The sequence below is a fragment of the Microcebus murinus genome, chromosome 21 (genome assembly GCF_040939455.1).
Source record: "Microcebus murinus isolate Inina chromosome 21, M.murinus_Inina_mat1.0, whole genome shotgun sequence".
NCBI classification, from domain to species: domain Eukaryota; kingdom Metazoa; phylum Chordata; class Mammalia; order Primates; family Cheirogaleidae; genus Microcebus; species Microcebus murinus.
Genome location: NC_134124.1, coordinates 33,208,608 through 33,224,471, shown reverse-complemented (window position 1 = coordinate 33,224,471; position 15,864 = coordinate 33,208,608). Strand labels below are relative to the sequence as shown.

The following is a 15,864-nucleotide window of genomic DNA, read 5'->3' as shown; positions in this document are numbered from 1 at the left end:
TCACATTTATTGGCCATAAGTCTACCTTCTTTTGAAAAGTTTCTGTTCATGTACTTTGCCCACTTTTTAGTGGGGTTGTTCTTTTCTTGCTGATTTTCCTGAATTCTGTATAGATTCTAGTTATCAGCCCTTTATGGGATGTATGGCATGCAAATATTTTCTCCCATTCTGTAGGCTGTCTATTCCCACTAGTGATAGTTTAGCACTACTCCACCATTTAAAAAAATGATGAACTGCCTATTGCATTATCTGGATGGAGCTGGAACCCATTCGTCTATATTAATAAGCAAAGTATCACAAGAATGGAAAAACAAACACCGTATGTACTCATCATTATATTGGTACTAATTGATCAAAATTAATGTGCACATATGAGAAATAGCATTCATTGATGGGGTGTCAGGCAGGTGTGGGGAGGAGGAGGGAATGGGTAAATTCACACCTAACATATGTGGTGTGTGCTGTCTGGGGGATGGGCACACTTGTTGCTCTTACTTGGGCAGTGCAAAGGCAATTTATGTAACCAAAGCATTTGTATCCCCCATAACACTCTGAAATAATAATAATAAAAAAACCTATAATGAAGGACATGGTAAATTTTAAAGCAACTATTTGGTGGTGGATCATATTTACAAGGCAAAGCAAAGCTTAAATTTTAAGTCTCTTGGAGGCAAGGGACTTAATATAAGGGTGTTCTATCCTACTGCTGTGACTGTGGTGGAATCTTTTGTTTGCATGCTTAGCATTCTCTCTCCCTTTTACCAAGCACCAGCAACTCCATTTTGTTTTTGAATGGGGCTAGCCTCTCTGGGCCATAGGCCTTTTATATGCCCCCAGTTGAACCAATCACAGTTGCTCAGGACCCTGATCAGTGATAAGTATCTTATCAAGCTGGGCCAGTAAGGATTCCTCTCTGGAATGCTAAGCACAGAAGCTAAGACAGGATCTCTCTTTTCTTAGGGCGTCTCCAAAAGGCAATGCTGTACACCTGGAACTGTCTGCCGTCATGCTTCTACCCTTTCTTACCCATTACACGGAGGAAACCAGTCTATTACAACGGAGAATGAAGCCAACACACAAAAACACAAGTGAAAGAGACATTATATGAATTAGTGGAGTCCCTGAAATCTACTCCAATACTGGACTTCCAAGTCATAGGACCCAATAAATGCTTCAGCTATTTGGAGTTGTTTGGCATGTGCTACCAGGAGAGTTCTGATTAATAAAAACTCATACCATACATTAATAATCTAGTAACTCTCTTTCAACCTGAGCCAAATTCAAACAAAGGATAAGTAGTGACCCATGGCCAACTTCCTGTGTCATACTCTTACAATTAGTGAAATAAATTAACCATTCCTTGAAGCATTAAAATAATGAAACAACCTTCATGAGCATGAAATACTTATTTACAACTCTACATAATTTTTATTTTGTTTTCAATTATATTAAATACATTAGTAAATTCAATTCTCCCAGATATTTGTTAATTCAATAATAAAAAAAATTCACAACAAATAAGAAATTAGACAGAAAAACTGTTAGAAACAAGGGATACATCTGAAATTTTAGACTCTTCACAGAGGGGATTGTTTCCTTTTGTTTCTGTTAAGTCTTCTGTCTTCACAGGGTGACTAAAATGTAGAGTAAGGTCACAAAGCAGTAACTGGGAGTGCTCTGTGTGAAACGAAACAGAAGATACTATATTATAGCATATATGCCATAAACAAATATTACAGCTTTAAGCAGCTATTTCCTAACTCCTAGTTTAGTTTTTCCAAGTTATTACTGATTAAACCACAACTTAAGTGTACCCCATTTTGATTTAAAATCAGATTTATGTACTACAAAATATGACATAAAATTTACTAGTAGAAGGGCTCTTAAGCCCAACTACTCAGCTATCTTACTAAACTGCAACTTGATTTATGCAAATGATAACTTTTAAACTTATTTTTATCTAAGTTATACCATGCACATAGTATTTAATATAATTAGATACATCTATATGAGGCATAGTACAAAAAATTGCAATTCCTATTTCCTAGAGGCGATCACTTTCAGCCTGTTTTTAGCTCACTTTGTTTCTCTTGCATTGTTATTTTGTGTGTGTCTGTGTGTTTTTTTTTGGGGGGGGTGCTGGTATTTACTGCCATATCTCTAAATGACATGTTTATTTGATTCTTTTTTTCAATTTTTCATATTATCTGCTTCTGGCAACAAAAGATTGAGATAAAACTCTTTCACTCATCCCTGATTCCTCCAATATACTTAGAGGTTTTGCTAGCTCAATATTTAACATATAAATGTTAATTATATATTCTTCACAGCAGTCTTTTAGTGTATTTCCCTTCCTACAAGCTACCCCTCAACCACAGTTAATACTGTTTTCCTCCCATTGCTTGATTATCAGGAATATATCCCAAGTGTCCTCCATTTGAGAAAATCTCTTGGTATAAAACCTTAGCTATTCTATTGTTGAATGTCTCCCTTTTTCATGGGCCTTCAAATTCATTCTAATCTGGACTGACTCTCATTAGGACTGCTGTACAGCTTGTGTCTTGGGAATGCCCTTCACCATTATCCTAGGGACTCCTTTCACCCCTGCTTTCTGTGGAGTGTCCTTACACCAGAATTCCTGTGTCTTTTGCTTTTTGATCTGCTTGTTTGGTGGAATACAGCCTTAGTAACTTCCTAAGGGAATAAAATTGTACATCTGAAAATTTCTTTCTTAGTACTCTAATGCTCATCTAGTAGGTTGACCAGCTATAGAAATGTGGGTTGGAAATCATATTTCTTCAGATTTCCAAAGGCATCACTGCATTGTCTTCTAGCTTCCAGTGTTGCTACTGAGAATTTTCTTATGATTCTAATTCTTAATCTTTGTTGTTTTCTCTTCAGAAACTTTACAGATCTTTTTGTTCTCTCAGTATTCTGAAATTTCACAATATTGTGACTGGATTTGGGTCTATTTTCATCCATTGTATTTGGCTCATTTGTTGTAGAAAATCCTGTCCATCAGATCTAGGAAATTTTCTCAGATAATTTCTTTAATGAATTCCTCCTCATTCATTGTTTATGTTCTCTTTTTCTAACAATCTTATTTATTCCATGTTGTACTTCCTTCACTTATCTTGTAATCTCCCCACATCCAACACTTTCCATATCTATTGTTTCTAGGGGTAATTTCTTCATTTACCCAATTTATCTTTTAAGCCTTCTCTTGAGTTTTTCATTTCTACTATCACACTTTTAATTTCCAAGAGCTTCCTCTTGCTCTCTGAATACATTTTTTTACATTATCCTATTTCTTTTTCATGGATATAACATCTTCTTTTTAATATCTGGGGATATTAATGGTAATTTCTTGAAGTTTTCATCTCCCTTATTTCTGTTTCTTCCTGATTGATTGCATCCATTTGTTTGTTTCTTCTTTTAATATTATATGCATTCCTCAAATATTTGTTGTGTCATAGTTGTTTGTTCATATTTAAGACTGTGAAACTAAAAAGACAATTGGAAGCACTATGCCTATGGTAGTCAATACTGTGGCTGAGTTATTTTGTTGGGAGAACCTCTGCTATAAGTATCTTTAGGTTTTTTCTCTTAGGCTGGTCAGATTCCTGAAAGAAAAATCTGCTTGGGGGGTAATAAATCTGGCTGCCAGTGTTTTGGTAGCCACATGAGGAAAAAAAGGCAGAGGTCTTGTAATTCAGTATGTAAGCTGGTTTTAATATTCCTGTTCTCAGTACAGTACTCTCCCTCAACTTGTGGCTAGCAGCTCCAGGCCAGAGATGCCTTGTTTTAACCTTGAGTCTTCTGTCACAAGAAGAGTTAGGCATACTAGCTCTGTGGAGGGCAGAAGAGACCTCAGGGATCTATAACCTTTTAAACATTTCACTAGTCCTCCTGTTATTAGCCCCACTTTACCACCACTTCACCACCCTTGCCAGAGCATTCTGGTGCCACAATGTCTTGAGTCGTATGGGCTTTTTGTTGGCTTTACTCCACCAGGTTAGGGTTCAGATTTTTGGACTTTATGGTTCAGACTTGTCTATTTGCTTCCATTTGCTTTCTGTTTTATTGTTCTCTCTTCTTGGGAACTCTTTACCTTGTGGATTTTTGTCTCTTTAAAATCACTTAAATTTAAATGTCAGACTTATCACTGACTAGAGTTGCTTGATCTTGAGAAAGTTAATCTCTCTCTTTTCATATCTGTAAATGCCAATAGTAATAGTTCCTACCTCATAGAGTTATGACAATTAAGTGAGTTCATTTATATAGAGCTCTTAGAAGAGTGCCTGCATGATAGTAAGTGCTGTGTTAGCCGCTGATATTATTATTTGGCAGAGGAAGTGAGGGTAACTGGAATGTTCAGTTGGTCCTGTATGTCTACCAGAATTCTATCCTCCTAGTCTAGCTTGACAGGTCCCTTATATCCTAACTGCCTGACCTACCCATACAACTTCTGAAACATACATATCACATTTATTATTCATATTTTACTTCATGAAGGAATACTCCCCAAAGTAGAACAATTAAATCATCAAATGTGGGAAGAATCTAAAGCTTCTCTAATTGTTTTAAATGGGTTCAAGCATCCAGAACCATTTATTCATTTAATAAACATTTTCCAAGACTTCATCAAGGCACTGTGTTAAGTTTAGAATACCCTCAAGGATCTTAGAGTTGACCAGGGATAGGAAAAGTAAGTAAATATGCAATTATAAAATAGTGTGTTAAATCATAGGAAAGGGTAGCAGGGATAACATGCTGGCTCAAAAAACGTTTTCCAATGTTAAGTGACCTTAACTAATAAGTAGCAGTTAACCTGGTGTGGTGGAGGTGGGGTGTAGCCATGGGATTTCAGAAAGAGATGTATGTGTTAAGGCTTAGATGCAAAAGAGAGCAAATAGTTCCGTATGGCTGGAGCATAGAATGTGCAGGGAAGAAGGAAGATTAAAGGGCTGGAGGCAGGGGTCTGATCTCAAGAAGTCATATACAGTCCATTCTAGGTTTGGACTTCATTCTGAAGACAATTGTGAGCCAAAGAGGGTTTTCCGCAGATTTGCATTTTGGAAAGAGTCTTCACTTTAGTGTTGAGATTAGATTTGAGAGATGATGAATTAAGCAAAGCTAATCATATTTCTTTACATCAGACTCTTGAGAGTCTTTGTTAATATGCGCTGTGAATTTGTGAGAGAAATATATAGCATAAAGCACTTCTTGAACTTATCTGAGGTAACTACGTGGACTGTGTTCTATTGCATGCCATCTATTGACAGCTCTTGAGACAGAAAGGTCCACAGATCAGTCTGGGAGAGAATGTGGAAAAGCATAATAGGCACTCACTATTTGGTGCCTAATTAACAGTCACTCCCTTTCTTCTTCTTGGTGGCACAACTTGATTTCATCTGAGGTATTCCTCTCCCCAGCTTCAGCAGCAAGTTCTGACCAGTCCAAACTGGTTTTGGTAGTCCCAGTCCCCTTGGCCATGGCTGCTGTAGGCATCCGCATGTGATGCAAATCTAGCCAATGAAAGGAAATGGCAAATGTGCTGGAGAAATCTGAAAAAAGGCTTATAGACACAGGCAAATATAGTGTCTGCCTATGGCCACCTCTGAAGATAATGACCATGAGGAGTGATAAAGAGAGTAAATGAGACAGAGCAAAAGGATGGAAAGAACCAAGTCCTTGATGAAAGCTTTAAACCTATGAATTAACTTTAGGGCTGCCCTACCTTGCATCTTCTTGTTATTATTCCATATTGCCTAAGCTGTGTTAAGTTGCTATTTTGTTACTTATAGGTGAAGGCCTCGCAACAGATATAGAGGCTACCTTTAAATACTCAGGAGTTGTTATGAGAAGAATAAGTACATATTCAGTGTAGTTTTCATGGTTAGAAATAGGACTAACAGGTGAATAGGAAGACAGATTTCAGCTAGTTTATAAGGAGGAATTGTCTAAAATGGAATGAGTTGACTGGTGAGATAAGAAGTTCCCCAAAATAAGAAATGTTTGGGCAGAGATAGATTATCCCTAAAAATATTCAATCACAGAAATGTTAGGTGCCTAGGATAAAAGAATACGTCTGTGAGGTGAGTGACAAAACATTATGACCTATAATGTCTGAGCCTACTCTATAAAACTGTTTAAAATGAAGAAGCCTAAATCACAGAATCAAATTTACACTTTTTAATTTGTAATAAACCTTAGAGGCTTAGGAAGAATTTATGGCTAAAGACACTGAATTCTGCAGAATGTGACACAACTGCACTATAATGGTGTGTTGAAGGGAAGGAAAGGAAGTAAATTTAGAGAGGTTAGCTAGACAACATGATGAGCTTATTAGTGTCAGAGATGGGAATTCAGGTCTGCTAACTCGCAGATCAAACATAATTCATCTGTAGAGATCTAGGTCATATTGCAATGCAAACATCTCTTAAGAAATAGAGAAATCCTAATTAGTGGGAAAATTCAGTTATACCCTAGCAGAAGCACAAATTGGCTCTGCTATTTATTTTATAACAACACGTAAACATTTTAATCTAGTGCTTCATTACTTACCTTTCATCTTCTTCAACTCCAAAGAAATTGTGTGAATGTTTTTAATTATGGCTTCCACATTTAGTTTATGATCAGTAACATTATTCTTAAGCATCTGATTTTAAAAGAGAAACAAAAACAATGTATAAATAAGAAGTATTTTTAAAGTATTTGTACTTTAAAAATACTTGAGAAGTACTTCTAAGTATTCGAAGTAAAAATACTTCTCAAGTATTTTTAAAGTATTCTTACTTTAAAAATACTTAAATTTTAAGTATTTGTAAAAGAAAATGTTATTTCAGAAGTGAAATAATTGTTGAAATAAGACTTTATAAATACATAGTTAGAATTCTAACATAGGAAGGCAACAATTTGTTATATTTTTCCAAGTAAAATTTAAGCCCCAACTAGAATTTTTAGGATGAAGTTTCTTTTTAAACTGAACCACATTCAAAAGATGGAACTTGCAATGGAAATAAAGATGCCCCCTTTTCAGAAAGCCTTAGCACTTACCTTACAGTTTAGCAATCATGTAAAATCTTCTGTACGTTTATGTAAGTCAGTGTCTATTTCTAACTTATTCTTGAATGACAGGGCCCATATATGGCTTAAGAGCACAGTAAAACTCAAAATAAGATTTGATTATAATTCATTAAGAGGATCACAAAATGGCTATTTTAGCTTTGGGAGTTAGGATAACACGCATTTTAATTTTGGTTAACTGAAAGGTACAAATTAACACACTACTATGTTACATATATATATGGCACATGTACTTAACAAATTGTCTCAGATACAAATATAAGGAGAGCTGGTTCACCAAAAACTAACCTTAAGCCATTCAAATTTCTCAAAATGACTTGAAAAAATAAGCCTCAGTGAACACAACTCCAGCAGTGTGAAACGTGGGCAGTTATGGGTCGGGCTGTGCGTCCGAACAAACTAACCTTTAAGTCAATCCTTGTCTCCGCGTTTTCCTGAGCCAGAGGAATTCGTACAAATTCTCTCACTCACTTCAGAGCCACTGCAAAAGAAATAATCTTGTTTTCCAGACATCGGTGAATAAGATACACTTTGAATCTACCTCCAAGCCCCTATACCTTAAAAACAGAGTGTCAGCTCTTTCTTGGGCATGCCAGACCAAGAGATTCAAATCTGAGGGCAAAGGAAAGATGATTTAAAAGGAGAGGGGGAGAGAGGCAGGAGGTGGGATTAAAGAACTTTAGAAATGAGGAAAAAACATACAAAAATAAAAACTATATTAAAAAAAAAACCAGGATTGACGTAGAAACTAAACAATTAGACTAATGTCCTGGACAAGGGACCCTCCCCACTCGGGGGTCTGGCTACCGAGGCCCTCGAGTGCCCAGTGGGCGGGAGGGTGCGGTCGGAGGGCCCAGCGGCGTCTGGCTCCCAGGGGACCGGAGACAGGGCAGGCCTGGGTCAAGCGCTCTCCGGGGAGCCCGGCCAGGCCATGGCACAGGGGCAGGGGACGCTGGGCAAACGTCACTTCTCCGGGAGGTGACAAGCGCAGACCAGGCTCCAGGCGCAGGCGCAGGAGCAGGGGTCAGAGGGCAAGATGGATGCCGAAGGCACCCACGCCACTAAAGGCACAGCCCAAGCCAGAGGACGCCGCTCAAGCCCTCCACCCTGAGGACCCTTATTGCCACCGCAGTTCCTATTCCAAAGGCCAAGCCCTCCTCGTCCTCCTCCTCGGCCCACCGGACCCCCTGGAGGAGCCCCAGAGCTGGCGGCCCTGCAGCGCGGCGGCCATAGCCCAACAGCCCCTCAGCGGCTGAAGATGGCGCCCCGGCACCTAGAAGTTTCCACAGTCCTCACCTCCCAAACCGGACTGGGACAATGCAAAACGCACGCAGAGTGACCGGGCCTGCGGTCAACCACCTGTCCTGCCCGCCCCCACCCACCACCGCCAACAGCCCCTCATAACCCAACAGGGCGCCCCAGGGCCGCGGTGGGGACCCCAGAGGCCAGCAGGCCCGCCGCCCTTCAGCAGGGTGGCTGAAGATGGAGCGTCAGGCGGCCCGGAGCTATCAGCAGTCCTCGCCCTCCCAGGCCAGATTAGGAAACTTCAAAACCGCGAAACGCTCACCACCCACCAGACCAACCGTCCCCGAGGCTATGGCGGCCGGGTGGGCGAGTGGCCGGTGATAGCCAGGCGGTGCGTCCTGATTGGCCAGCTTCTAGTCTTGCTTGACCAGCTTCTCATCCTTATTGGCCAGTTTCGGGGTGGGGGGGGGCATCCTGGGCTGTGTAGTCCCAGGCAAGGCCCAATGGAGAAGGTTCTGGAAGCCAGGCTGCCGCGAGTGACTCTCGATGCCGTGTGGGCCGAGGAGGTGCTGACGCTTCCCGCCTTCTATCGCGGTGGGCTTAAGGCCAGACTCAGGACTGAAGCTGCCCGGGTTTGAAGTCGACTCCATCACTTGTTTAGTTAGCTCTTCACATGCAGATAAGGGCTGTAACCAGAGTGCAAATGCTCTCACCCATCACGTGGGGTGATAATAACTGCCGTCAGGTGTTGTTGTGAGGGTCACGTGAGATGATGCGTCCGAAGCGCTTGGGGGATTACAAGTGCCCCGTAGATGTTAGCTATTATCATTCCTATAAATTTTTACAGATGAGTAAAGAGATGAGTTGAGACGTGGACGGTGGTTTTTTGCCAAGTGGAAAAACTGGGATTCAAGCCATCTTTGCTTGTTTCCAAGAGGAATCTCTGCCACGACGAGCTTTGGGGCTGGCCCAGAGACTTCTCGTGGTGCCCAGGGGAATTGAGGAGCTTAGGCCTCCCGCAGCGTGAGGCCCTACACAACAAGTCTGTGCCTGACCTGCAGCACACACCAGCTTTTCGAACCACAGTCTTCCTGATAACCCACATGACAATGTCTGTTGATTATTTTATATCCAACCACCTTTACTTTAACACTGTAGGATTTGTCTAGGATCTGTTATCTGATGCAGAGTCACATAGATGAAGAGGAACAGAAGAGAACTGAGTTTCAGTCCTAATGATAGCTAGCTATGTGATCTTGCAAAAGAGCATCTTCCTTTTTCTGAGCCTCAGTTTCCCCAGAGAGAGTTGGGATAAACCCAATATTTCCTAAATTTCCTAAATTTCACTCATTGTTGGGCCACTGTTATGATTGCTTGCCATAATCATGTACTACCTGTATTGTTACTACTTTTCTATTTTAAATTTACTTCCTTCTAAAATTTAAATTTATTTAAAAATCTTTATATCACTAATATAAATGGAATAAAATATAAACAGAAGATAATCAGAAAGATAAAATGGAAATAAGACACATTTAAAATAATCTAGATACACTGGCACCTTGACACAAAGGTCTTTTTTGGTAAAATGGGTTCTTATTAAGTGTTAGAGTAAGTGCTAAAGACTTTCTAGCACAAACTGAGACTTTCTCCTTGATATAATCAGAATGGTTGAAAGAGGAATGGCTGTCACCGTGTGCGTACACGTTGTTTAATGCCTGTGTACCCCATAAACGCATCACTCATGTCACTGGTGGGACATGGCCCATGCTTTATGGAATCCGGGAGTAGATTCTCTCCAGTCATCCTTCCCCATCAAAAACTCTTAAGTTTCAATGTGCTATGTGTGTTTTTCAAAATTTCTGGAAGCTGTCTTCCTAAATTAACCCTACTCAACACCGCAGTTTTATACCAGTCTCTCGGCCAATACTTCCCTCACTTAATATTTTAAATTTAAACACTTACTAGTGTCTGGCTTTTGTAATGTGTGCTGAGCTTTTTTATCTAATTCTCTGAGTGATAAGTAAGGGGTAAAAAGAGGTGCAGATCAGGGAACAAACATTCTTCAGGCACTCACTGTGCATCATGAGTTATGTTAAAAGAGCTTTAATCTGACAACCCTCTGAAGTAGCTAGTATCCCAGTTAAACATAAAAAGAAGTGCTGAAGCTCAGAGTGCTTAGTTCCTGCTCAAGGGTACAAGGCCAAGGAAGGGCAGAGCACAGATTCACATCCTGTCTGTGTGACTCCGTGTCCTTCTGTTCTTTCCTCTGCACAACTATGTTTTCTAGACAAAAATATCATCTGTTATGTGCTGAACTGTGTCCCTCATATTCATATGTTGAAATCTGAATCCCTAGTACCTTAGAATGTGACTGTAGTTGGAGATAGGGTCTTTAAAGAGCTGATTATGTTAAAATGTAGGCATACAGGTGGGTCCTAATTCAATCTGATTGGTGTTCTTATAAGAAGAGAAAATCTGGACACACGAGAGACCTCAGGGATATGTGTACACAGAGTAAAGACCATGTGAGGGCATGGTGCCATGGCTCACGCCTGTAATTCTAGCACTCTGAGAGGTCGAGGCGGGCAGATAGCTCGAGGTCAGGAGTTCGAAACCAGCCTGAGCAAGAGCGAGACCCCCGTCTCTACTATAAATAGAAAGAAATTAATTGGCCAACTAATATATATAAAAAAAATTAGCTGGGCATGGTGGCACATGCCTGTAGTCCTAACTACTCGGGAGGCTAAGGCAGGAGGATTGCTTGAGCCCAGGAGATTGAGGTTGCTGTGAGCTAGGATGACGCCATGGCACTCACTCTAGCCTGGGCAACAAAGCAAGACTCTGTCTCGAAAAAAAAAAAAAAAAAGACCATATGAGGACACAGAAGGTAGCCACCTGCAAGCCACAGAGAGAAGGCTCAGGAGAAATCAGGCCTGCGAATATTTCCATTGTTTGAGCCACCTTGTTTGCGGCATATTGTTACGGCAGCCCTAGCAAACTAATATACCATCTCTTGAGATAGAACATCATGGCTCCCAAATGTTTTGGGTTTCCTAGATCATTGAACGTAAACATACATGTAGTAATGCATCTACAACATAGGGAGACCAGCACAGAGTGAGTGGCATTTATTTCCTGAAGTAAGGACATTCACAATACAAAATAAAGCAAACAGAACTGGCATCACCGTTTTTATAAAAGCAAAGATAATTTAACATCAAAAGAGAAGGAAGAAAATAAAAGGAGGAAGATTATAAGTTCAGAGTAAGACTAGCTTAACAAAAAGCTTATGAGGTGTATGTTTCCCCTCCACCCTTATTTTGATGCAGACAAGTGAAAACTTCTTCACCTGAGACCTGCATGGTTTCACAGTCATGTTTGGAAACTTTCAGCAGGAGAAAATAAGGTGTTTAGGAGAAGTAGATTTTTAAAAGTAGGTGGGCGAGATAGCATTAAGACTGAGAATTCTAAAAATCAAGTGTTGGGGTTGGGGGCTGGGTAGGATGGGGTATCCTATTGTCCCAAGCACACTGAATTCATTTCGGGATCTGTCAGGAGTTTGCAGGAACGTCCCTGCTCCACTATCTGTGGACTAGGATCCTCCTTACAGGACTCACAGGACTTCTGCTAGAATCTGAAGGCCTTCCACTCATCCAGAATGCTGATTACTGATTATGAATAGATGCAAACCACTGTCATTTGGAAAAGATCATCATTAAGCTGTTCATCGGTCACAGAGAAGAATCAACTTTGTGTTTCTTTCTGGCTTTGTACAATCCCTGTGGACACAAATTTGGGAGGTAGCAATGTGAGCCCGTGCTTGGACCATTACCTGAGGAGCACGACCAGCATCCAAAAGATTAAGAAAATTCCCATGTATCCAAACAAGCAGTGCTTTCCCCACTGCCAGTCACATAAAGGAAGCAAGAAGCCAGGAGAAGAATCCTGCCACCACCGAGGAAGCTGGATGCCCTGCTCACTGTCGTCTTCCAGCAGCTGATGTTACGCCAGTCACTTTCTTTTGCTCCGTGGGAGCCACTTCTGAAACACAGAAAGATGTCATTAATGAAAATCCACATTGCTTCTAGGTTAACTGAAGTGTTTTTACTTCTAATTAAGAGATTACTGTTCTGAACCAACATTTCCCTCTGAATAGGGTTGCCAGAGAAAATACAGGGCACACGCAGTTAAATACAAATTCTAGAACAACAACAGATAATTTTTTGGTGTAAGTATGTCCTGAGTGTTGTATTAAAACACTTATAATGAACATTTATTCGTTGTTTATCTGAGATTCAAATTTAACTAGATATCTTGTATTTTTTATTTGCTAAACTTGGCAACTCTACTCAAAACACTTCAAAAAGAAACAAAACACTGAAAAAAAGAAAAGCAAACAGGGTGAAGCCTTGTAGATTTAGTAGGTATGGAAACCAAGAGAACATTAAGGTTTTCCACTGTGATGTCCAAAATATTAACACAGATAGACTTACTGTGCTGGAATTGGGTGCTCCTCTTCCTTCAGCACCCCTGGAATGGGAGAAAGAAGCTAGGGCTTTGAGAGAGCCGATGGACGGAAGCTGACAGTATTCAACATAGCACTGTATTTTGACAGTTGCTTGCTCTGCCTTTTTGTCTGAAGACTCTTTGTGCTTAGCTTTTTAGAAGATGCCTACTAAAATGCAATGCAATATTCATGACACAAGTTATGTGTATTTCCAAAGATCCACCAATCAGAGAATACCTGTCTCTGTTCCAAAATTAAATATGTTTCTAACTGTCATGTCAGCTGTCCATTCCCCAACAATACCACCTCTGTTTATTAAAGGCATAGATCCCGATGAGATGACGTTGCCCCCTGGGCATTGCTGCCCCCCACCCCCATGCTGCACCCTTGCTGGCCATGCAATGAAAAATGAGCCTCTTTATCAAAGGACATATTATGTTCCTGAAGTCAATTCCAGTAGAATGTAAGTGTGCTCTCACCTTTTGTTATGAAAAAGAGAATAAATATATGCATAAAAGCAAGTTTAGAAGAATACACACCAAAATGGTAACAATGGTTATTAACATTAAGGATGATGAGATCTAAGGATGATTTTATTTCTTTGTGTTTATTTGTTTAGCCTAGCTCTAATTTTAACACCAACCCCCTTCTCTATATTTTAAACTCTGAGGACATTTCTCTGCATGGTGCATCGATCACTTTAAAGCAGAGCTGCTCAGATTTTACAAGGCACAACAATTCCTTAGGGAGCTTGTGAAAATGCAGATTCTGGGGCCCACCTCAAAGACTCTGACTTAGTAAATCTAAGGCGAGGCTCCCTGAATATGCATTTTAACCCTGTCCACTTCTAGGTTAACCCAGGTGTGTCTGCAGACCGCACTTTGAGACACACCGACTGGCTGACTTACACCTTCATTGCACGTCTAAATGTCTCAAACACGTGACTGCAATTAAAGCTTATTTTGGCTATTGATACCAGAGTTCAGTTGGGTTTTTTTCCCCCTTAAATATTTATATAATTTTAGCCATAAATAATGTCCACTTAACTAGAGAGGAAAATGTTTGGGGCAGAGGGCCTCCCCTGGCACAGCAGAAAACAGAGACTCAATGTCTGCTTCCCTCTCTGAGGAAGGAGGAAGGAGATGGGCATCCCAGCTTTGAGTTCTTTCTAATTTAGGTCTTTATTTCTTCTGTTTCCTAGCCTTTGTTTTGTTTTGTTTTGCTTTTGGTCTCTACTGTCACTTGCCATCCTAATGGCAAGTCTAGTGGTAAGGTCTGAGATGTTATGCACTTTTTAAAATATTTATGTTTTTATGTAAATTTTTGTGCTCAAAACTCTCTCTACTTCTACCTCTGCTGCCACTGCCCTGGCCCTGCCTGTGTTGCTTGCAGTAGCGTCCTGCCAGGGCTGCCACCGCCACTCTGGCCCCTGTGATCCGCCTCACACGCCCAGCGCCCAGCAGGAAGAGCTTTGTGAAATGTAAATCGGATCACGTCCTTCCCCTGCTTGAAGCCTCCAGTGGTTTCCCATAGTGCTTGGAATAAACGCTGAACTCCAGACTCGGGCACATGAGGACCAAGCGCCAGCCTCCATCGCCCTCGCTCCCCTTTCATCCCGGCAGGCGCCCACGGTGGTTTCACACTTATTTCCTTCTGAGCCTCCCGTGCTGGCTCCTGGTGATGCTTTAGGGTTTAGTAGGCTTTAGGCCGTACTGTGATGTCAGCCCATTCCCTATTCCAGCTCTTTCTTTGCTTCCCTGCAATGCTTGATGTAATTTGTAATGTTTTTATTTATGTCTCTGCTTGCTTTCTGGCTATGTTTTTGGCCTATCTCTTTCACTATAATATACCTCTTTTAAGGGCAGGCACTGACAGTCTTGTTCACTGTCACCTACCCCGTGCCCAGCACAGTTGGGGTGCCTCGGGCTGGGGAGCAGGGATTGCTGGAGAGCCGAGAGCAAGATGGGGCTGCAGACAGAGAGGAGGCCAGACAGTGCCAGGGCCACGTGGGCTGTAGTGAGTGCTAAATATGGCTTGGCTCAGTGGCTCAGTGACTGAGTTGGCCCCCTGTTACAGTGGTATCCTGGATAGTTGGAGAAACTGAGATGTGGTTACCACCCTGCTCCCCTGCTGGACTCTGAGCAAGGGTCTGAGGACAGAAGTCACACCTTCCTGGCTTCTGAGCACTCAGAGCGGGACAATCCCTATGGTGGTGGGGAGAAAGTGGGTGAGCCACAGCAATCTAAACTAAGGGCATTCCCGCTTCGTTCCATCTGCCCTCTGCTGCTGGGGCACAGGCCAAAGACCTGAGGGAGCAAGGACAGCAGACCCATGACTGTTCCAGAAGGCCACAACATGCCTGAAAGCTTCAAACCAGCCTTGTGTGAGAAGGATTACAAAACCTTGGTCTCTGATAAAAGGACTATCTCTGCTGCGGTTCAGCATTTGAATAAAAATCAAATGACTTAGGATCTGTCCAAAATGAAGGATGTTTTAATACTTTGTGTGTAAAAACACTGATATTTTGCTTCTTTTTTATTAAACAGATTTTATTATTTTTCAGAATCTTGTCAGCATAATCATTTTATGGGTGGATGAAATATTCGGCCCTGCTGCTGCAGGAGTTCTTTCACAGCAATTACCTTGTGGCACTTTCGCTGTAATTAGGTTTTCGCCTAGGATTTTTCTCCGGGTCTGGGTAATAAATGAAATATGACCAGAATTTAAATTTGTCAATTACAAGCAAGCATAGTGCGTAAACACACAACAGAGCCATGAATTCCAAACCACAGTCTGTTGCTGGAGGGGTAGATTCTCTGAAAATTAAAATGGAAATAAAACTACTGACTACTGACTGGCACGCGAGAAGTGGCCCCCAAAGAAAGCAGGTCTCCCCTAACACTCACGCGTGATTCCACCAATGGTGTGAGCTGTTGATTACGAATCCTTCTGCGTGAAACTGACAACTCAAGCAGCAAGCAGTGGATTTGCATTAAAATAATCTGCACAGGGAGCTGGTC

At 41.2% G+C, this 15,864-nt stretch overlaps 1 protein-coding gene across 2 annotated transcripts; it reads right to left on the bottom strand.

The window, feature by feature from the left end:
- Positions 1-1,410: 1,410 nt before the first annotated feature.
- C21H5orf58 (chromosome 21 C5orf58 homolog) lies at positions 1,411-9,003 on the bottom strand. Of its 2 annotated transcripts, XM_020283716.2 has the most exons (5): positions 8,664-9,003; positions 7,647-7,701; positions 7,494-7,570; positions 6,568-6,661; positions 1,411-1,677 (listed from the first exon to the last, which is right to left on the bottom strand). In XM_020283716.2, the coding sequence occupies exons 4-5, from the start codon at positions 6,659-6,661 to the stop codon at positions 1,526-1,528; spliced, it is 246 nt and encodes an 81-aa protein (XP_020139305.1). In that variant the 5' UTR covers positions 7,494-7,570; positions 7,647-7,701; positions 8,664-9,003; the 3' UTR covers positions 1,411-1,525. The 2 variants fall into 2 exon arrangements, 1 of the variants encoding a protein (XP_020139305.1); XR_012913933.1 differs by lacking the exons at positions 7,494-7,570; positions 7,647-7,701; positions 8,664-9,003 and adding an exon at positions 5,353-5,528 and having other exon boundaries at positions 1,590-1,677; positions 6,568-6,656.
- Between the last annotated feature and the right edge of the window lie 6,861 nt (positions 9,004-15,864).

Bases quoted from the DNA above. Each gene is read 5' to 3' on its own strand.
- C21H5orf58 (XM_020283716.2), bottom strand. From the start codon at position 6,661: ATGCTTAAGAATAATGTTACTGATCATAAACTAAATGTGGAAGCCATA. The intron at 1,678-6,567 runs GTAAGTAATGAA...CGTTTCACACAG, and splicing joins GGAGTTGAAGAAGATGAAAG to AGCACTCCCAGTTACTGCTT.